Here is a 24234-nt window from a genome sequence, read left to right as displayed (position 1 = left end):
TCCGTGAGGGAGGCACAAGGAGCTATGCAGAAGGGACACACACCTAGCACGTGTATTATGTCTATGGACGCAACAGTTAAATCTGTTTATATATGAACCACATATGTGAAGTAAAGATATTAATCATATTTGTATGTAAAGATCAACATCTCCAAAGGAAGGGGGATGTGGTGATATGCCTGTGAATAATATTGCATACACTCACCCATGCGACCTCCCACCAGCATCAGCCATCAGTCATGTGACATTCGGCTATCGGCAGTTGGTAGTAAGGCATACACAAGGACAGTCGCATATTGGGTAATTGCAGAACAACCTAGTCTGTAGCATTCTGTATGTTATCTTATTAAATTTCCACCCTACAGTTCATGACACCTCTTAGGTGCCATGAACCAGGACTCTTTGTAAAGCTGGTCCAGCAGCATGGAAATTGTGGAGAATGAGGACATGCCTATCCCTACAATGGAGTTGACCAAATTGAGAGTGCAAAGTGCAGGCCCGCGACCCAAAGCAGCCCGAACCCTTAAAAGCTTCTACCAAAAATCAAAACATCTGGGTTGGGAATCGTGGACTCAGGGCCTGGCCGTATTTTCACTCCTCCACTGATAATTCCCGGCTCCAGGAAAATCTAAACAAGTGTCTCGATGGGCAAGTGTCTGACATATAGATAGTTTGAACACTCGCACGTTCTTTTGTTCAAGTTTAGAATTCTAAACTATCATTCTTAAGAGAAAATATATTTTTCTTAGATGAAACGTCAACTTGTGTCAACACAGTATAACTATTTCAATTTCTTTGTTTCCCACCATCCCTATCCGAATTATCTGAAAACAACTGGATGACTTTTAAGAAGCCTTTTAAGCAAGAGCTTAACAGGAGAATTATATTCTTTGCTTCAGAAAGATGTTTACTGGGAAGAGGAAAACATACAGTGAGAGAGTAATATCCATGATTTGTTTGGTTTATGTTTAGAATCCCAATACAATTATTTACATAGGATATGTTTAAACAGCTGCAATAGCAAAAGCATTTATTGCCAGTAATGACTGGTTTTCCAGAAACTTGGATTTCACTGCCCAAAACAACGAGGTACTTTGGAACGGTGCATCCTAACTCCATTTTAAAACTGTGTGGAATCTGAACATTGGTTATTTTGAGATCATCTTTGATGCAAAAAGCCAAAGAAGAGATGAAATACAAGTTGGCCATTCAGGACTTGAGGCTGCTCCATCATTCAGTCATGGCTGATCGGGGTATGGCTTCAACTCTAGTTCCTGTCTGTTGACCTATAACTGTTTTAGATCAAAAATCTTTCGAACTCAGCCCTGAATATATTAAATGGCCCAGTCTCTGCTGCTCTCCATGGTATAGAATTCCAAAGAATACTGACACTCAGAGAAGAAGTTCCTTCTCATCTCTGTCTTACATGGGTGACCTTTTGGTCTGAAACCATGTCCCCTAGTTCTGGATTTGTCCACTAGGAAAAACATTGTTGCTAACTTTGCCTTAGTTTAATTGCTCTGTTTTGTTACCTTTGCTCTTGAGTCGCCAGGTATCTTTATGATACTGCCACGTGGTTCAAGTCCGAGTAATGAACAATAACCCAGTACACCAATTAGTAAGATTTAAATAAAAGCACATTTATTATCCACAGTAATCGCTACTCATGCACAAATTCTACGTTTAAGCTACTTCTACAACTAACAGGCTTATACTTAACTTGCAACTGGCCCACCAGGTCAGGGAAACAAATGGCCTTTCGTTCGGGTTCTGAGCCTGCGGGATTCGAAGTTGGTACAGATTGATAGCTAGGACCTCCTATCTCGTAGCGAGCGTTGAAGTAAGACTTATAATTTCGACCAGCTGCTGAAGAGTGAAGAGCTGGAGAAGCAGTGGAGAAGAGTAAAGAGAGAGCGATTTGAATTTGGGGCTCAATTCTTATAGTCCCCAGGAGCTTCCCGCCTTTCGGGGCGGACCCTGTACCTGGTCCCAAGTGATTGGACTTTGTCCTAATCGCTTGGTTTGAGTTTCTCCAATACTGGAGCGGTTCCCTGATCGATGGGCGGTCTTGAGGTGCTCGTTCACCTCCTTTGTTTTGGCTCCTGCTGGCGCCGAGGAGTCTGGCTTTGTGTGTCAAAATGTTACTTATTGTTCCCGGGGATTGCTCATCAGTATGCAGATGGCTGTTTACTTTGTTATGCTGATGGCCGCTGGTATCGATGTTGACTGGTTTTTGCAGAGGTAAATACACAGCAAACCTGCAGCTGCTGGTTTTTGTCTTGTTGGCTGACTTTCCCATCAGCCTTTGCTGTTCGCCATTTTAAATCGGGAGTTGGCCAATTTAAGTGGCTACAACATACTCTCAGCATCTACCCTGTCAAGTCCCCTCGGCATAATATTATTTCAGTAAGATCACCTCTCATTATTCTAAACTCCAATGAGTATATGCCCAGCCTGCTCACTCTTTCCACATGAGACACCATCTTCATCCCAGGAATCAGCCTAGTGAAACTTCTCTGCCACTAATGCACATATATCCTTAAATAAAGGGACAAAACTCACCAACGCTCTGTACTTCATAGCAGAATTTCCCTACTTTTATACTTCACCTCCTTGCAATAATGGCCAACATCCTTATTACTTGTATACCTGCATGCTAACCTTTTGTGATTCATGTACAAGGACATCCAGATCCCCCTATACCAGTGTTTTTCAAACTTTTTTTTCCAGGGACCTATTTTTACCTATCAGCCAACCTTCGGGACCCACGTTGGCCGACCGCCGCGACACATGCCGGCCGACTTTCATGACCCAGGCCGACCAAACCTCATGACCCATTATTTTTGCTTACCTTTAATGCGACAGGTGAGCCTGCTTGGTCCTCATGATCTCACTTGCTTTGTCATTCAATGTTACATTTCTGTATGGGTTGTTTATCAGAGGACCTGGAGCTCACACCAGTACGGTTTTGTCCCGTTGTGGACTCTCCTATGCAGCTCACACCACCACTTCTTTGTCCTGCTGTGGATTCTCCTGAGCCCCTCTCTCCAGCAGGTTGAGTCCTGAGGTGCTGGCCTGTTTTTTCCTCTGGCCCTCTCTTTCTATTACAAAACAATCCATTTAAAATGTTTCAGTCCTGTTGCTTGTTTGCTGCTGACAAAATGGAGAAATTGCAATTGCGTCCAGAGCACGCGATGTCAGTGTTCGGAGAGTGTGACCTCCCTTCAGGCAGGAAGGCTGATCGAACTAAAAAGAAATCTTCTCCTGTGTCATGGTGCTGATGTCAGGAGGGGGTGGTGTTTCTCGCTGGGCTCTGGGCATGCGCACTGATGAGCGGGCATGCAGGCACAGCGTGGCCGCAATTCTAAAGACAGTCGCGGCCGTCATTTTTAAAGCCGCTTGTAGCCTGCATTTTTAAAAGCCGGCTGCTGCGGCCGTTGTACGTTTATTCCCACGATTGGGAACGCCGTGATGGATGGCTCCGCGACCCTCCCGATATCCGCCCGACCCTGATTTTGAAAGTGACTGCTCTGTACTGGACCATTCTGTAGTCTCGCTCCATTCAAATATTTTGCTTCTCTGATCTTCCAACAAAGTGGATAACCTCACATTCTCCCACATTCCATTCTATCTGCACCTCACTTAACCTACCTACCTACAACCATTTGCAGACTGTGTACACCACACAGGGTCGACAAGTCCCCTGGGCCAGATGGGATATACCCAAGGATTCTTTGGTAGGCAAGGGATGAGATTGCAGAGTCTTTGGCTTTGATCTTTGGGCCCTCGCTGTCCACGGGGATAGTGCCAGAGGACTGGAGAGTGGCAAATGTTGTTCCTCTGTTCAAGAAAGGGAATAGGAATGACCCTGGTAATTATAGGCCAGTTAGTCTTACTTCGGTGGTCGGGAAGATAATGGAAAAGGTCCTGAAGGATAGGATTTATGACCATTTGGAAAGATGCAACTTAATCCGGGATAGTCAACACGGATCCGTGAAGGGTAGGTCTTGCCTCACAAATTTGATTGAATTCTTTGAGGAGGTAACTAAGTGTGTAGATGAAGGTAGAGCATTTGATGTCGTATACATGGATTTTAGTAAGGCATTTGATAAGGTTCCCCATGGTCGGCTCATGAAGGAAGTAAGGTGTGGGATAGAGGGAAATTTGACCAATTAGATAAGTAACTGGCTATCACATAGAAGACAGAGGATGGTGGTTGGACAATTTTTAGACTGGAAACCAGTTACCAGCGGTGTACCACAGGGATCAGTGCTGGGTCCTCTGCTATTTGTGATTTTTATCAATGACTTGGAGGAGGGGGCTGAAGGGTGGGTCAGTAAATTTGCTGATGACACCAAGATTGGTGGGAGTAGTGGATGAGGTGGAGGGCTGTTGTAGGCTGCAAAGAGACCTTGATAGGATGCAGAGCTGGGCCGAAAAATGGCAGATGGAGTTTAACCCTGATAAGTGCGAAGTGATTCATTTTGGTAGAAAAAATTTGAATGCGGATTACAGGGTCAACGGCAGGGTTCTGAGGAATGTGGAGGAAAAGAGAGATCTTGCGGTTCATGTCCACAGATCTCTGAAGGTTGCCACTCAAATGGATAGAGCAGTGAAGAAGGCTTATAGTGTGTTAGCATTTATTAACAGGGGGCTTGAGTTTAAGAGCCGCGGGGTTATGTTGCAACTATACATGACCCTGGTGAGACCACATTTGGAGTATTGTATGCAGTTCTGATCACCTCATTATAGGAAGGATGTGGAAGCATTGGAAAGGGTGCAAAGGAGATTTACCAGGATGCTGCCTGGTTTGCAGGATAGGTTTTATGAGGAAAGGTTGAGGGAGATAGGGCTTTTCTCTTTGGAGCGGAGGAGGATGAGAGGCGACTTAATAGAGGTTTATAAGATAATGAGGGGGATAGATAGAGTGGACGTTCAGAGACTATTTCCTCGGGTGGATGTAGCTGTTACAAGGGGGCATAACTATAAGATTCAGGGTGGGAGATATAGGAGGGATGTCCGAGGTAGGTTCTTTACTCAGAGAGTGGTTAGGGTATGGAATGGACTGGTTGCTGTGATAGTGGAGTCGGACACTTTAGGAACTTCAAGCGGTTATTGGATAGGTACATGGAGCACACCAGAATGACAGTGAGTGGGATAGCTTGATCTTGGTTTCGGACAATGCTCGACACAACATCGAGGGCCGAAGGGCCTGTTCTGTGCTGTACTGTTCTATGTTCTACGTAATATGATTTTTATACTAATAAATATTCAAGAACTCCTTTTCCCCTTGCTACTTTGACCTTAATCCAGCATTTCTTCCATCTTTTCTGCCACCTCTGCTAGAATTACAGTTCTGGAGTTCACAAGAAAATTTGAGTCTCAACTTCCTTTGATCATTCTCTGAGAAAATAAATTGATGTTTTCAGATACGAATAGTCACTAAACACGTGACCTGCATATATGAACAATTTTTGAGGAGGTGGAGAATTATACTTGACATCGAAGATAATCCTGGAGTAGTGGGAATATTTGGTTGTGGACAAATCAGTGATCAGAATGGCGTGACTGTATATTGCCTGATCAACTGATGTCATTTACCATGCTAGGAGTCATGCAAATTTCAGTATAATACTGTACTTCCTTCAATGCATGTATATTTCTTATTGGTGAAATAAAGCAGAGTATGGGAAAATAAACTGACAGGTAACGAAGGAAAGCTGTAAAGGAGTTTAAAAGCACATACAAAGTAAATATTGTTACAGAAAAGATAGGGTTAATTCAAGATGGGAAAGGAAACATTGTGGTTTAAGAAATAATGGAAATACTAAATTGGATACTGTACATACTTGTGCCAAAGTTTATGTATTGAGACCAGATAGTTAGCCAAAATGTCAGAGGTCAACTTACATACGAATGGGGTTGAAATCCACCCTCTTGCCACCGGTTTATGACAGCTGATCACAGCACGGTCAGGTCAGAGGATGGTCCCAACAATCCCACCCCCAAAACTAACGCAAAAGGAGCCAAAATGCATTTTAAAAATTATGTTGTGCAGACACGAGGAGCTGGAGAATCGCCTTCCAATGAGTAGGTTTGCATCAGGGTGAGTTGGACTTCTGCAGCAAGTGAGTGGTAAGTAGAAAGAATTTGGATTTTCAGGCCGAAGGCGCACAAGATCAACTATTATTTGAGTATGTATGGTATGTCATCTATGTATGATGAATTGTGTACCGCTATAAATAATAGTGAAACAGAATACCCAGAGGCCTTGTTCATCATGGCCGGGGACTTCAACCAAACCAACCCCAAGAGTGTAGTGCAGAAATTCCACCAACACATTTTCCTATCCCAATATCCTTGACCACTGCTACACAAACATCAAGGGCGCCTTGATCCATCCCTCGTCCACACTTCAGAAAATTGGACCACAAGACGGTGCTCCATCTGCTGGCATACAAGCAGAAACTTAAGCAGGAGAATCCGATTAAGAAGGTCGAGCAATGTTGGTCCGAGGCAACTGAAGAGCTTCTACATGACTGCTTGGAGTCAGTGGACTGATCCATATTCAAGAACTCAGTGGCCAACCTAGGTGAGTATGCCATCACCGTCACAGACTTCATCAGGAAGTGTGTCGAAGATTGCATGTACGTGCGTTCCCCAACTGGAAATCATGATTTAACTTCCCTACTGAAGTCCAGGTCAGAGGTGTTCAAGACAGGTGACCCTAACCTATACAAGAAATCTAGGTACGATCTCCGCAAAGTCATCAAGAGACAATACCCTAAGCTAGAGTCACAGACTCTAACGTCACGGACTCTCATTAGTTAAACAACATAATGGGCTACAAAACAAAGCCGCCAAACTTAATGCATCCGATGCTCGTTTTGAGCAGGAAGCCAACAAGCCGTTGCCCCAACAGCGTCAGACACAACCATACCTACCATCACAGCCTCAGTAGTCGGATCGGCCTTCTTGAAAATGAACCCACGGAAAGCAACAGGTCCTGACGGAGTCCCTGGTCATGCACTCAAATCCTGGGTGAACCAACTGGTGGGTGTGTTCGGAACCAACTTGGCTCCTCTCTCTGCAACCGGACCCTCGATTTCCTGACCCGTAGATCACAATCAGTAAGGATAAACAACAACATCTCCTCCACGATAGTTCTCAATACCGGGGCCCTGCATGGCTGCGTACTTAGCACCCTATTACACTCCCTATACACATATGACGGCGTGGCAAAATTTGGTTCCAACTCCACCTACAACTTTGCTGATGACACGTCCATAGTGGGTCAGATCTCGAATAACAATGAGTCGGAGTACAGGAGGGGGATAGAGAACCTAATAATGGCATGGCTTACTGTTGGTATGCACATTACGAGGCAGCTTTTTAAAGTCTGACGGGGAGTCACTAACTACAGAATACGAGGCTTATGGCCTGCTCTGTTCTGGTCAATGAAGACCCTCAGTAAACAGGCAAGCGACAGATCTCCTTAACCAATCAGATTGAATGGAATTGGTGAATCAAACTTGTGGAAGGATCGCAAACCAGAAGGCACAAATTTAAGGTAATTAGTAAAAGAAGTAATGGTGACATGAGGAAAACCTTTTTAAGATCAGGAGAGTTGGAGACAGTTTCAATTGAGGCATTAAAGAGGGAATCTGATCATTATCTGAAAAGGAAAAATGTGCAGAGCTTCAGGGAAAAGGCAGGAGAGTAGCACTAGGTAAATTGCTCCTGCAGAGAGCCAGCATGGACAGGATGGGCTGAATTGCATCTTTCTGTATCATAACCATTCTCGAATTCTATGAAGGATTGTGGATGAAAGTGCTTGGACTAAGAAGAAAGCATAGATTCAAGCAGGTGAATTCAAAGTACAGAAAGAAATAAGAGACAAAGTAAAAATTAAACCAACAATTAAAAACTTAAGAATGAGACTGCAGTTGCAATTGTTGATTTTCAATGCCATAGAGGTTAACTGTTGGCAAATTAATATTGCATTGTTAAAAGTGCTTAGAATGAAACATGAAAGCCTGCACTTTGTGTTTAATTTGCCTCCACCCTGCAAATACAGGAATCTCTTGTTGCTCACTGCATTCGAATGGGGAGGCAGAAAAGCCATTTTAGCAGAATTAACAATGGAGTGGTACATCTCGCACAGCAACTTTTTGATTTTCGGACTTAACCATGCATTTGCCTTTGCCTAAAGTTACTGCAGTATTTGCGCATTAATAGTCTCACTTTTATCCTGGCAACAAACATTTTAACTTTAAAACAATGCAAAGATTCTAGACTTTGCACTATGCAACAAGACATTAAAATCTGCAGACAACAGAATGCTTTCAGAAGCTGAGAATACTTTGAGAAGCTGAACACAGGTCTGAAGTTAAATGCCACCCAAATGGTACATAAACCTGGAATGTGGTCATAATTGGCAACCTGAGCAGTCTGCCGGACCTAGAAATGTCCTAGGATTGCAGCTCCTGTGCATAAAACAAGAGCTAAAATGAAGGGGGGGGGGGGGGGGAGAGGCAGGGAGTGGGGACAGAGATAATACATATGTGCGTATAAAAAGGGAGGTAAAATTATATTATATACTCTGATCTGGAGTGTGAAATTTATAAGCACTTGTTAATCTGCACCACTGCCTCATCAATTAACAATTAAACTCTAATTTACTGAGAAGACATTTTTAATAATTACACTGTGATCTTAATGAGGGAATAACTCCATCATAGCAAAATGAGGCATTGTGAATTGCATTAGGTCATTCCCATTCATTATAAAACAGTATGCTATTCAAATTAATTAGTTGCCATGGAAAATCTGCTAGTAACTATTTAAAAAGGATCGTCCCACCCCACCTCCTGAATCTTTGTACCTGGACTCCAATGCGTTGCTAATATTTCAAATGCTCACTTTTAGATGATTTTCTAGATCAAAGCCTTTGGACAAACCGGTTGCTTATATAGATACTTCAATTAATTGTACATAGTTTTGTGATCTGAATTTCTAATAGAACAAAGATTGTACAATGATACTTAATAATAATCTTTATTGTCACAAATAGGCATCCATTAACACGGCAATTAAGTTACTGTGAAAAGCCCCGAGTCGCCACATTCCAGCACCCGTTTGGGTACACAGAGGGAGAATTCAGAATGTCCAATTCACCTAACAGCACATCTTTCGGGACTTGTGGGAGGAAACCAGAGCACCGAGGAAACCCACGCAGACACAGGGAGAACATGACGCACAGACAGTGACCCAAGCCGGGAATTGAACCTGGGACCCTGGCGCTGTGAAGCAACAGTGCTAACCACTATGCTACCAGTTCACGTAGGTTCATAAATTTGTAACTACAATATTAGCTTTTGCACTATCAGCACATCTATCAGATGATATTTTTGAATTGTGTAAAAAGGCAAAATATGCTCTGAAGTGGCACTAAACTTTTAACACAGGATACAGTTCAGCTTGAAATGCTGGAGAATGGAGAATCTGACAACCTAGCATGTGAGTGCTCTGTGGAACTGAGCCCAAGAAAGGTGGCTGGAGGTTCCATGCCTGGATCTGTGCTGAGTCACTGGGTATCAGTCAGATGGCACAAAAGAAAACACAGCTCCTCCATTGAATTTTCATGCATAATATAGTCATTAATACAACTGCATATGTAATAGCAAGCAGTATGCCAGGCTATTAATGGCTTTTGCTTAATTAATTCTCTAAATTATGGGCCTCCTCTTCTATAATGCCTTCTCTTCTATAATAAGGGACAACTTAACGGAAATTGTGTAATCTTTCTGTAACACAGGTGGCAGTTACAGGAATGGCAAACTGGTGAATCTTATTTATTTGCATGTTTACTCAGCTTTCCTACTGTTGGTTGATATTCCTGCCTGGTGCGAAAGCTAATCTTTGAGCTACATCTCTCCATAGTTTCTGAGAAACTGTTCAAATATTTCTGATGCAAAGTAATGTGTAATTACGTCCCTCAATTATTAAGCTCAACATATTCCATTTCCTTGTCAAATTCAAATCCATGGTCTTTGAATAATATCACAGACATACAATATTTGTATATAAAACACTTTTTAAATTTTATTGAACTGATTTTAATGCTGCTTTCATTTTACAGTTAAAACTATCAAACTACATACTTTTAAAACATAGAAAGCTCTTTTGCACACAGTGATATTCTAAACAAGACTTTTAACAAGATTCTTCCAAGACTGAAATATGAAATTAAGGTTAATTTAATAGCAAAAATAAAATATGGAATTACTGATTTTGGCCATTATCCAATACAACAGGACTACAATATTTTACACATAATGACTGAGCATTTTACACATGTACAGTAACCATCAATAAATGTGATCTTGAATTCAATGACACTATGCTAAATGTAAACTAGATTATCGCCCGTTTTATAGTATTAATGTTTTGTTTTTGCTAGCATCTGAGAAGATCTTTACCATCCATGTCCATGATTATGAATACATATTTTACTTATGTTTAAACAAGTCAGACCAAGTTAAACTTATAATTAAAAATCATGAGACCAAGGCAGTATTAAAATAGTGGAGCTAATGCACATATCATCAAAGACTAGTTGGGGGAAATCTCATTTTTTTCTCATAGATTAAGTTTCAGCTTCAAAGAATGGGTGACCACTATCATAGGACAGTTTACTAAATGATAGGAAAAAGGGAGCATCCCCTTTTAATCCAATGATGATAACCAACAGCTCAGTGCAATATGGGAATGTGCTTGCTCCACATTTGTTGTGAAAGCTCATAGGGAAGCAGCATTCTGTGATACACTGTGTCAAAGCCACTGTCCAATTAAATGGGTCTCATCATATACACTCGCGCATGGGAGGTGACGAGGGAAGAAATAGGATGTTGAGAGCTCAATTTTTAAAAATGGGTATGGTACATGTGAAGTGATACGAGAATGTGCAATAAAAAAATTGGAACAGGCCAAGCACAATTTCAAAATCACTGCAAACTTAAGTGTAGAAAATTTGAAAACATTTAGAGCAATGAATTGGGAAAACTATACCATCATTAGTCAAATCAAAAATCAGCACCAATATGGGGTGTGCAGGAGGAGAGCAGGAAAGAGAAAAAAAGTTAGGTTGCTTTCCAAATTCATTGTGGTTTCCTTCTTCTAGCTTTGCCATAAACCAATCATTTAAAAGCCAACAAAACAGCACATGTCATTAAATGGAACTACATGCTGCTCATGTCCAAAGAGCATATAAAACAGCAGGTTGCTCTGTTGGGTTAGCTGGAGTTTGACCTGTACACCACAAATTCCTGACAACACAATCCCTTAAAAAAAGAAAGGAGCATTTGCTGTCTACCCAGGTTTTAGGTCTCATATAGTAGAAGGGAGGTAGAACCTGATGCTTCACCAGCCAAAGGCATCCATCTTGTTTTGAAGCCCATGCTCTCATTAGGCTTTCATTTAATCTCCCACAAAAGAGAGAAACCGGTCCTAAAAATGAGCTGCAGTCACACATACACCGGTCACCATATATTCCAAGCACCATCAGTGCAACATTCTGAGTTGCACATTAAATCCAGCTGGCCTGTTTCTACAGTCTAAATTAGAATTGAAAGATTTGTTTAAACACCTGCAGCAACATACGATTTCAGAACGGCATTCAGCCCAAAGCTAACTAGCCATGCCATACGCGCAATGCACCTGAGAGCTTGAAATTCTTTTCACCTTAACAGACCTGGCCGATAAGCTTTTCTCCTGGCCCATCAGCCCATTTTACTGACCATATCAACAGGGTCTAATGTCCAGATTTCTACGCAGGGGTCACTGGCATGGCAATTGGATATTAGTAAAGAATATGAAATGTGCAATCTTTCTGGCTGTGAAATACCAATCTATGACGGGGTTTAGTTGCACAGAAAGATAGGGCTGGATAAATTACTTGCATCAGCTTTCATCTAGGTTCAATCTGAACAAATTTGGGTCAATATAAAATTAGGTCACAGATTTTCCTTTGACCTGAATCTGTACACAAATCACAGTTTGAGCATAAATGTTCATGAACAGTACTGCTGAATTTGATAATTAAAAAGAAACAGACTTGTGTTAGTAAACTTAGACTATTGAAAGTGGTAAAATCTAAAATTCCAGAAAAGCAAAAACTTCAGGTCGGTATTTAAACAGTGAAAAGGTTAAACATGCCAGGGCAGAGCAAATAGAAATGAAATTGGGAGAAAATAGAAGTCAAGCTTTACATAACAAAGAATCTGATTAGTAGAGTGCATTTAATTTGTAAGTACCTGCATGCCAAAAAAACATTACAAGGCTATGTTTTAATGACAGGACTATTGAGCATCAACGACTCACTTGAGAGGGAGTGAAAAGGGAAGATGCTTTGTAAACTGCCGCCTGTTTTGCTTTTGAAAACATTCTATGACAATCATTACCATTAACATTGATACGAATGTCAGTACTTTCCACCACTGACGCCAGCATGATTATCAACATCAAATAAGCCATAACCAATATATTGAAAGCTTCAGGCGGTTAGTTAATAATGATTAAAAGCTTCAACAGACTGAAGTGTAAAAATTGTTATTGCAGAAGAAATTTAATGTGAGCATGCGGAATAGCATTTTGATGTTGTTGTTTCCCAGCTGGAAAGATGCATATTATTCCTCGGTTACATACCTGTCCATACATATCTGGAATCACCCAATATCGGTATTTGAGTATCTGACGGGGTTTAAATTTCACTAAATATCCATTTTTAAATGTAAACACCAATTCATATACTAACCTGCCATTTTGCAATCATGTAAACATTTCAATATTGTACAAAACAATCAGGGAAGAAAATCCTTCCTAAAAGCAAAGCCTTTACTTGTGCTTATTGGGGGTTGTGAGTGAGGGGAGAGGCTGGGGGGGGGGGGGGGGGGGAGAAAAAAAATCACATCTCATTCCAAATAGGAAGTTTGGCATTATACGCTTTGGTCATAAAAGTAAAATACTGACAAGTTAGTTATTCCAGATGTCAGACAGTAAACACCTGAAGTGAAAGGTAGGTCTGTTGTAATTGCTTCACCATTAAAAGTTCTGTCACACAGTTCACCACCTCCTTGAAGGAGGAGAAAGGGTGGCTTTCTATTTTTTAATATTAAAAGAATTTACACGTGTGCATACAGGAGCAAAGGAAGGGGGAACCCTGTGATCATCTGTTCAACCTTTAAGTGAACATGTTCTGCAACACAGCTGTTGAAGCACTTTTCGTTGACAAAGGCTGTTCTTTTTCACCAAGACGCAGAAACTTCCCTCTGCCCACGATTCTTCCGTTGCTTTCCAGAGGTCAGGATCACAGAGATAGGAGTTTGAAGGTTGGGGAGATGGAAGCAGAGGGACGAAGGTCATTTTCAGACAGGGCAGAAGAAATCAGTCAAGAGGGTCAGAAGTAATTGTATCCAACAGGAAGTAAGTTTTCATTTTTTTCGACAGGAAATGATTTTATTCCATTTTTGAAGGGGGGGAAAAAAAGATCAGAGAGGAAGATATTAGAAAACAGTTGTTTAAAACATCATGAAAGTGAATCATAACCACAGACAAAAGAACTGTTTAATTGCATTAAGGAAAGTAAAATAGGAATCTAGAAAAAAAGGCATAAAATAACAAGCTGAAAAAGCTATGTTTGAAATTACATAAGATCTAAGTCGTCCAAAGTACACGCTGTAATAGATGCATTTGTGGGCATTTAAAATAAAGATCAACTATTGGTGGAAATACAAATATTTTCTATATCAATTCTAGAAATGCACACTGACCACATGTTTAACCTGCAGACAGTCAGCACAACCCTATGTAAATTATTCAAGGAAAACCTTTTCCTGAACTTTTTGGATTACATACCGATATAAATCCAGGACAGGACTCTCCTCCCCAATCTAGTAGAATATGATTGCTTCTCCTGCATGCTACTTTTTGCCATAAAATTGCCTAAAATGTTGGTCTTCTAAATGCACAATAATAAAATGCTTGTAAAGCATGGAAGAAGTGCCATCATATCTATTGCTTTTACAAATGTTTAACTCACCGTTTAATATTACATAAATAGCTGCCAATTCAGAAATATAATTAGCTGTCAATCCCAAAATATAATTAAGTAAAACTGCAAAATATTCAGCCTACGCAGGGAGCTAATCAGGTACTGGCAGTTTAGCACACCAAGCTAAATTGAAATGACTATTCTCACCTCACATTCACACTTTTCGCAAAATGGGTCATTGGCTAGCCATGCCCTCAGAATACTTCCCACCTCTGGGCTGATGGCAAAGTATAGTTATCCTATCACCACTCCTGCTGAGATCAGTTAATTAAAAGTAAACTATGAACTGAGCCTAAGCCATCGTAGCCTATATGCCATGGCACCATACCAATTGAGCATTTATCAGCTGAATCTTTAATTGATATTTACTTCTCAGATATTTCAAACATGCATCTTCTAAATCAGCACAGTAATCCAAAAGAAAATGAAATGAATAGGCTGTTGCTATGGCTCATTGTACGAACTTATACACAAAGATTGACCTTTGGGCAAGTGAGTGTAAACTATCAGCCTGCACACAGACAACATATGCATTAAGAGAAATAATTGGGTAGACAGGAGAGGCAATTTGCACTCAAGCAGTGCAAACTAAAATAAAGTGCCACTATCATATGCCAAAATCACTGCCCGATAGGTAGATTAACAGCATCTACATTATTAGCTGTAACATCAAAGGAGAGATAAAACTTTCCTTGACAAATAAAATAGAAGTGGAATTGCAAACTAGGCACTATTCATAGTTGAAGAGGTTTACAAATATCATTAATAATGTCTTAGTATGTCCAACTAAAATTATTTGCTTTAGTCCCCAAGCAGAATTTAAGAGAAAAGCAATGACCAGGAGTACTCACCATCTTTACAAACAGTGCCAACCACACAGACTCCCCCCTCGAGATTGTATCCACTTGGACAGGTACTGCAGTTTCTTTCACCCTGGCCAGTACAAGTTAAACAGCTTGCATCGCACCTTGAAAAAAAAAACCATTTTGCTCAGTCTTTGACTTCTTAAATAAAAAGGTGACTTAATGCAAAATCTTACATGAAGAATTGTTTATGCATAATTATGTATGATTGGGATGGCAGATTGCAAAAAGTATTCAGCATCTGAACACACAACCCACAAAAACCAGAGTGTTGCGATTCCAGTGGTTACGTTACGATTGCACCTGCTGACCCCACTGATATTCATGAAGAGTAGTCTGCAGGGGTCAATCTTTGGTGATGCGAGGGCATCCAGAATTCCCCAGAAACAGTGGCATAAGATGTCTGGTTGGTGTGCTTGTTATTTTCTGTAAGTGCATAGTTTGTATGGAGGTTTTTCCCTCATGTTTTCTACATTGTTTCTCTCTGTTATATCACTCCATTTTCACCCGTGCCCATACAAAAGGGACCATGGAAATTCACAGAAAAAAAAGAGGCCACTTGGCCCATTGTCTCTGTCAGCTCTTTGGAGGGATTATTCCAATTTAATCCCATTGCTCTGTTTTATCTAGTAGTCTTTTGGTTTTCTTCTCTACACCAAATATCTTTTCCATTTTTCCCTTAAAGGATGCAATAGCTCCTTCATCAACTCTGACAAATCATTTATTACTCAATGCCTCGGTGTAAAAGATTTCACTGCTGTGCTAAACAGCTGGTGTAGGAGGGAGGGTTCGTTATCTGGACCACTGGGAGCTCTTCCGGGGCAGGTGTGACCTATATAAGAAGGACGGGTTGCATCTAAACTGGAGAGGCATAAATATCCTGGCCGCGAGGTTTGCTAGGGTCATACGGGAGGGTGTAAACTAGTATGGCAGGGGGGTGGGCACGGGAGCAATAGGTCAGAAGGTGAGAGCATTGAGGGAGAACTAGGGAATAGGGACAGTGTGGCTCTGAGGCAGAGCAGACAGGGTGAAGATGCTGAACACAGCGGGTCTGGTGGCCTGAAGTGCATATGTTTTAATGCAAGTAGTATTATGGGTAAGGCAGAGGAACTTAGAGCTTGGATTAGTACTTGGAACTATGATGTTGTTGCCATTACAGAGACCTGGGTGAGGGAAGGGCAGGATTGGCAGCTAAACGTTCCAGGATTTAGATGTTTCAAGCGGGATAGAGGGGGATGTAAAAGGGGTGGCGGAGTTGCGCTACTGGTTAGGGAGAATATCACAGCTGTACTACGGGAGGGCACCACAGAGGGCAGTGAGGCTATATGGGTAGAGATCAGGAATAAGAAGTGTGCAGTCACAATGTTGGGGGTTTACTACAGGCCTCCCAACAGCCAGCGGGAGATAGAGGAGCAGATATGTGGACAGATTTTGGAAAAGAGTAAAAACAACAGGGTTATTGTGATGGGAGACTTCAACTTCCCCAATATTGACTGGGACTCACTTAGTGCCAGGGGCTTTGATGGGCAGAGTTTGTAAGGAGCATCCAGGAGGGCTTCTTAAAACAATATGTAGACAGTCCAACTAGGGAAGGGGCGGTACTGGACCTGGTAATGGAGAATGAGCCCGGCCAGGTGGTAGAAATCTCAGTAGGGGAGCATTTCAGGAACAGTGACCACAATTCAGTAAGTTTTAAAGTGCTGGTGGACAAGGATAAGAGTGGTCCTGGGGTGAATGTGCTAAATTGGGGGTATGCTAATTATAACAATATTAGGCGGGAACTGAAGAACCTAGATTGGGGGCGGATGTTTGAGGGTAAATCAACATCTGACATGTGTCAGTTGAAAGGAATTCAGGACCGGCATGTTCCTGTGAGGAAGAAGGATAAATACGGCAATTTTCGGGAACCTTGGATGACGAGAGATATTGTAGGCCTCGTCAAAAAGAAAAAGGAGGCATTTGTCAGGGCTAAAAGGATGGGAACAGACAAAGGCTGCGTGGAATATAAGGAAAGTAGGAAGGAACTTAAGCAAGGAGTCAGGAGGGCTAGAAGGGGTCACGAAAAGTCATTGGCAAATAGGGTTAAGGAAAATCCCAAGGCTTTTTACACGTACATAAAAAGCAAGAGGGTAGCCAGGGAAAGGGTTGGCCCACTGAAGGATAGGCAAGGGAATCTATGTGTGGAGCCAGAGGAAATGGGTGAGGTACTAAATGAATACTTTGCATCAGTATTCACCAAAGAGAAGAAATTGGTAGATGTTGAGTCTGGAGAAGGGTGTGTAGATAGCCTGGGTCACATTGAGATCCAAAAAGACGAGGTGTTGGGTGTCTTAAAAAATATTAAGGTAGATAAGTCCCCAGGGCCTGATGGGATCTACCCCAGAATACTGAAGGAGGCTGGAGAGGAAATTGCTGAGGCCTTGACAGAAATCTTTGGATCCTTGCTGTCTTCAGGAGATGTCCCGGAGGACTGGAGAATAGCCAATGTTGTTCCTCTGTTTAAGAAGGGTAGCAAGGATAATCCCGGGAACTACAGGCTGGTGAGCCTTACTTCAGTGGTAGGGAAATTACTGGAGAGAATTCTTCGAGACAGGACCTACTCCCATTTGGAAGCAAATGGACGTATTAGTGAGAGGCAGCACGGTTTTGTGAAGGGAAGGTCGTGTCTCACTAACTTGATAGAGTTTTTCGAGGAGGTCACTAAGATGATTGATGCAGGAAGGGCAGTGGATGTTGTCTATATGGACTTCAGTAAGGCCTTTGACAAGGTCCGTCATGGTAGACTAGTACAAAACGTGAAGTCACACGTGATCAGGGTGAGCTGGCAAGGTGGATACAGAACTGGCTAGGTCATAGAAGGCAGAGAGTAGCAATGGAAGGATGCTTTTCTAATTGGAGGGCTGTGACTAGTGGTGTTCCGCAGGGATCAGTGCTGGAATCTTTGCTGTTTATAGTATATATAAATGATTTGGAGGAACATGTAACTTGTCTGATTAGCAAGTTTGCGGATGACACAAAGGTTGGTGGAATTGCAGATAGCGATGAGGACTGTCAGAGGATACAGCAGGATTTAGATTGTTTGGCGAATTGGGCGGAGAGGTGGCAGATGGGAGTTTAATCCGGACAAATGGGAGGTAATGCATTTTGGAAGGTCTAATGCAGGTAGGGAATATACAGTGAATTGTAGAACCCTCAAGAGTATTGAAAGTCAGAGAGATCTAGGTGTACAGGTCCACAGGTCACTGAAAGGGGCAACACAGGTGGCGAAGGTAGTCAAGAAGGCATATGGCATGCTTGCCTTCATTGGCTGGGGCATTGAGTATAAGAATTGGCAAGTCATGTTGCAGCTGTATAGAACCTTAGTGCCACACTTGGAGTATAGTGTTCAATTCTTGTCACCACACTACCAGAAGGAAGTGGAGGCTTTAGAGAGGGTGGAGAAGAGATTTACCAGAATGTTGCCTGGTATGGAGGGCATTAGCTATGAGGAGCGGTTGAATAAACTCGGTTTGTTCTCACTGGAACGACGGAGATTGAGGGACGACCTGATAGAGGTCTACAAAATTATGAGGGGCATAGACAGAGTGGATAGTAGGAGGCTTTTCCCCAGGGTAGAGGGGTCAATTACTAGGGGGCATAGGTTTAAGGTGCGAGGGGCAAGGTTTAGAGTAGATGTACGAGGCAAGTTTTTTTTACAGAGGGTAGTGGGTGCCTGGAACTTGCTACCGGAGGTGGTGGTGGAAGCAGGGACGATGGTGACATTTAAGGGGCATCTTGACAAATACATGAATAGGATGGGAATAGAGGGATACGGACCCAGGAAGTGTAGAAGACTGTAGTTTAGTCGGGCAGCATGGTCGGCACGGGCTTGGAGTGCCGAAGGGCCTGTTCCTGTGCTGTACTTTTCTTTGTTCTTTGTTCAACTTGCTCCTCATTTGGTTCAGACAAAGAGGTAGGTGATTGCTCTTTGCAGGATTTGTATAGTTCTAATTTTACCATCTGAAGATTGCTAATAACACTGGCAAGGAGTGTTTAGAAAGTATTTGAGATTTTTTGGTAATATTTGGTTTGCCTAATTTTATTCTAGTTGGTTCTCTCAGAGCAATGCTCAGAAATTAAGTGACTGCACAATTATTCGGAAAGATAAGGAAGGAAAGAAAGAAGAAGGTAGCAGTTTTGATGAAGGGGAACATCACAGTGCTGGAGAGAGATGATGTCCCAGAGGAGTCAAGGAAATAATCTATTTGGTTAGAGCTATGAAACAAGAAAGGATACATTACACTGCTGGCTGCATTCTACACGTCATCAACAGTGGGAATTTGTAGAGAAGAGCAAGAATTATAGAACACTTATAAATGGAAAACTTTTATAATCCTAATATAGACTGGGATAATATTGTAAAGATGGTGGGTGCGGTTGGAAAGAGTCTGTTCAGGAGAATTTTCCGCAGCAGTATGTTTCCAGTCCAATCAGAAATCTGGTTCTTGGGAATGAAGTCAGACAAATGGATCAAGTGTCAGGTGTGGACCACTTAGGGGACATTGATCATTGTACAACGTTTACATTAACTATGGAAAAGGACAAACAGCAATCCAGAGTGAGAATAGCTAATTGGCTGAGGGCCACCTTCAACAGGGTAAGAACAGATCTACACCAGATAAATTGGAATCAAAGAGTGGCAAGCACAATTGTAATTGAACAATGGACTTCCTTTAAATAGCCGATGGCTTGGATACAGTCAAGATACATTTCCACAAGGGAGAAAAGGTAGGGCAAACAAATCTGGCTCAATTAATAAGTTCCAAGGGAAAGTGAAAAATAAAACATGGGAAGTCAAGAGAGCATGAGAAGAGACTGGCAGCTAACATAAAAGAGAACCAAAAGTTTTGCTTTGGCATATAAATAATGAAAGGATAGTAAAAGGAGTGGGGCTAATTAGAGACTGTGGTATTTTTAAAGGCCAGGCTTCCAGACCACAAAGGTACAATCAAACAAGAGCTTTATTGGAAAGGTGTTTACTCTACAGGCTGTTAGGATAGACTGCCCATTTGCTCGCACAAATGACCGATGATGTGACCGATGCATGTTCCAACTCAGAACAAACATGAACACACAACAGAGACCTAACAGGGGACTTATACATGGAGGCAGGAGACACGGCTGAGGTACTAAATGAATACTCTGCATCTGTCAAAGAAGAAGACGTCATATGGAAAGAGGAGGTAGTTGAGAAACTTGATGGGTTAAATGTTGATAAAGAGGGAGTAGATAGGCTGTCCATACTTAAAGTTGAAAAGTCACCAAATTTGATTGAAAGGCTTCCAAGGATACAGAGAGAAGGGTGGAAATTGCAGTGGCACTGGCTATAATTTAAAGGTTGCTGCCAGAGGGCAGGAGAATTGCAGAGAACAAAGAACAAACAAAGAACAAAGAAAAGTACAGCACAGGAACAGGCTTTTCGGCCCTCCTAAGTTGTGCCGATCATCAGGGGTCCGTATCCCTCTATTCCCATCCTATTCATGTATTTGTCAAGATGCCCCTTAAATAAAGAATAAAGTAGACTCTTGCTCAAAAAAGGGTGCAGCTCAAAAGGGGGCCAATTTAACCTCTGGTGGGGAAGCTTTTACAAATAATAATTTGGGATATGATTAAAAATATTTGGACAAACACATCTTTATTCAGGAAATTCAGCACAGATTTGTTAAGGCCAAATTGTGTTCAACTAACTTGCTCAAGTATTTGACGAGGTAACAGATGGTGGATGAGGGTAAGGCAGTTGATGTGGTGTAAATGGCATTTGATAAAAGCACCACAAACAGACTTGTGAGCAAAGTTAAGAGCTCGTGGAATAAAATGGTAAAATGGACACTACTAACAATGTGGTTACAAAATTGACTGAGTGAAAGGAAATGGAAAGTATCGGTGCACATCATTTTTTAGACTGAAGGAAGGTTTATAGTGGGGAAACAAGGGTTATATTAGGATCCCTGCTCTTCTTGATATAAACTAATGACTTAGACATGATGTACGGAAAGCAGTTTCAAAATTTATAGATGACACAAAACTTGGAAGCATTGTGAACCATGAGGAGGATAACATTAAACTTCAAAAGGACATGGACAGGTTGTTGGAATGGTGGACAAGTGGCAGATGAAATGATTAATTTTGGTAGGAAGCAACATAAAATACAGGGTACGATTTGAAAGAGGGTTCAGGAGCAGAGGTACCTGCAGGAAATATGTGCACAAATAATTTAAGGTGGCAGGTCAGGTTGAGCAAACAAGTAATAAGGCACATGGAATCGTAGGCTTTATAAATAGGAGCAGAGAGTACAAAAACAATAAAGTTGTGATATAAAATATTCTGGCATCAGATGATGTAGTGTGTCCAATTCTGGACGTGGCACTTCAGGGAGGATCTGAAGCCATTAGAGGGTGCACATAAGGTTCATGAGAAGGGTTCCAGGGATGAAAAACTTCAGTTCCTTACACAGATTGGAGAAGCTGAGGCCATTCTCCTTGAAGAAGGGAAGGTTGAAGATTTAATGGAGATGTTCAAAATCATGAGGGGTCTGGATAGGGTATATAGGGAGAAACTGTTTGCATTGGTGAAAGCATCGAGAACGTATTTAAGGTGATTGGCAGAAGAAGCAATGGTGATGCAAGAGAAAACGTTTAAGTAAGTAGTATTTATGATTTGGAATGCACAGCCTGGGGGTACAGATGCAAATTCAATCATTCCTTTCAAAAGAGGGTTGGAGTATTACCTGAAAAAGAAAACAAATTGCAATGCTATGGAGAAAAGTTGAGGGAGTGGCTCTAAGTGAATTGCTCTTGCAGAAAGTTGGTATATACATAATGGGCTGAATGGCCTCTGCTACAAATATTCTATGATTCTATTAGAATAAATTAACAGTGAAAGAATATTTGGCAGAAAATGGAATATTGATATGGAATGAAATTCATAAAGAATCTGAAATTAAAAATAACTTGCCAGTAAACATTCCAACACAGTTTAATTTTTCCATTCGGCCATTTTTAATTTTACCCTACATCATAACACCTACACTTCAAAAGTACTTAATTGGCCATCTGGTTTCCTCCCACAAGTCCCGAAAGACATGCTTGTTAGGTGAATTGGACATTCTGTATTCTCCCTCCATGTACCCGAACTGCACTGCAGGCTCCACTATGGAATTTGGTAATAAGGCAATGTGTTGCATCATAAATAGGCAGGAGACTAAGATAGGAAGAGGGAGATTAGCATGGGCAACGTATGAATAATTTCAAATAACACTTTATCATCATAACAATTTTTCAAAAATCACAACTTGCCTCCTGCATATCTTTTCTCCATGTTCAGATGGCAGGTCTATGTAGTAGCCTACACTGCAGCTCAACACACATCTCCACTCCTCCAGGTAGTAACCTACAGCACACTGTGTGCAGGACTCTAGGCCTGGACCTGCAACACAGGACAGAAATGGTTGCAGTAGATTCTCAACATTTAAAATCAAAAGATCCTTCTCACTAAAATGCCACTTATTTGGTGACAACATTCCCCAGAAAATTCTGATATCCAAATCTTTTGATCAAGATTTGAAATGTGTAGCACTGTGTAATCACTGGACACATTGTTAAAGATCAATGTAAAACATGTGAATTATCGATTTAATCAGATTTGTACATAAGGATTTGACTGCAATTCAGTCCACCTTTGTCTATTTAGATAATGTTCCCCAAAGAATTCCTCAAATGAATGCTGAATGTCACTTGTGCCATTTTCAAGCAATTTTTCACTCCACAATTCCAGTCAGAGGATTTTCCAACTTCATGCACCTCAAACTGCAACCAAGATATTCACTTTACAAAGTTTTAGTTGCTGATATTTCTTTGGGGGGGGGGGGGGGTGGCCTCTAAATCATTATTATTCTACAAATACTTCCGCACCACTGCAAGCAAAGTGTGTGTGTGGTAGGGGTTGGGGGGGGGGGGGGGGGGGTTTCAAAAAGCAGACGACTCTCACAGACTGAGAGCAACAATTATATTATTTTCACCCACCAATAGGAAGCTTTTTGCTCAGATCTCCTACCACAGTTCTCTGATGTGAAATTGACAGAGGTTCTGAACTATTTTTGCCTCAATGAGGAAATAAGTTGAAATGATTCAGAGGTTTATTTATTCAGTGTCTCAGTTTTAGTGGCTGCCATGCTGCCCTGAAATTCCATCCATGAAATGAAGAGTTATCTTTGCACCGTAATCTGGTAGCCCACCAGAAAGATTCAACTATGCACAACCTGGAATCCATCTACGTGTTGAATAGGGATCAGTGTTCAGCCAAAGATGATGTTCAAAACAACTCTATTTGGACTGTGTAATAAAGTGTTTGTGCACTCAGGAGAAAAACTGCCAGTAGGCAACATTACATCACTTTTTAAACAAATTATGGATGACAGACGGTAGACCAGCTAAATGGGAAATCGGAATGATTCCATAGTGCTGTATTGTTGCCACCAATGAGGTGGATTATTTGACTGGACAGGCTACCTCCATGAAAGAAAGTTTAGGATGCCAATGCTGCATCAGATAATGCTTTGGATGATGAGGGCATTATTCTCGAGAGCGCAAGGCTCAGTGACAATACCACTATTCCACGGCCTCCCCCTTAATGAATATTAAAAGATATTCATCTGACGCAAAAATAACAGTTAAGAAATTATGTCACTGGATATGGCGGATCCATGGCACCTTCAGAATCCAGGGGGAAGGGAGTATCCTTCTTTTCACACATCTATAAAGGTATATTCGAAGATTGATTACTTTGTAGTGAGTCGGGAGATTTTGGTTGGCGTGGAGGGGGTAAAATATGCAGGGATAGTTATCTCGGGCCATGCGCCCCATTGGCTGGAGATTCGGTTTAGATCGGGACGAGAGCAGAGGCTGGGGTGAAGGTTTGACTCGGGATTGTTAGCGTATGGAGGTTTTTATGATAAGGTGCGGGCGACGATTAAGGAGTATGTGGAGTTGAATCAGAATGGGGAGGTGACGTCGGCCATTTTTCAGGAAGCACTGAAGGCCGTGGAGAAATTATTTTGCTTAAGGCTCGTGCGGATAGGGAAAGGAGGGAGGAACATGACCGTCTCGTGAGCAAGATAGTGGAGGTGGACAGGGAATATTCAAGGATGCCCACCATGGCGGGATTGGCGAGGAGGAAAAAGTTGCAGGGGCAGTTTGACAGGCTGACAACAGGGAGGGCAGTAGG

At 41.7% G+C, this 24234-nt stretch overlaps 1 protein-coding gene across 4 annotated transcripts in view; it reads right to left on the bottom strand.

Annotated features, from left to right (window-relative positions):
* pcsk5b (proprotein convertase subtilisin/kexin type 5b) overlaps positions 1-24234 on the bottom strand; it is a 602404-nt gene that overhangs the window by 237479 nt on the left and 340691 nt on the right. For 2 of the 4 annotated variants that reach the window (XM_072516608.1, XM_072516609.1), the window contains exons 19-20: positions 22308-22437; positions 14962-15077 (exon numbers count right to left, since the gene is read on the bottom strand). In XM_072516608.1, coding sequence (XP_072372709.1) covers positions 14962-15077; positions 22308-22437 — 246 coding nt within the window. Of the gene's footprint in view, positions 1-10078; positions 13350-14961; positions 15078-22307; positions 22438-24234 lie in introns of those variants that run through there. The other 2 variants (XM_072516611.1, XM_072516610.1) reach the window with 2 other exon arrangements.

Source organism: Scyliorhinus torazame, chromosome 9, assembly GCF_047496885.1.
Source record: "Scyliorhinus torazame isolate Kashiwa2021f chromosome 9, sScyTor2.1, whole genome shotgun sequence".
Taxonomy (NCBI): domain Eukaryota; kingdom Metazoa; phylum Chordata; class Chondrichthyes; order Carcharhiniformes; family Scyliorhinidae; genus Scyliorhinus; species Scyliorhinus torazame.
Note: the sequence above shows the minus strand (reverse complement) of the source record. Positions and strands in the feature narration are given on the sequence as shown.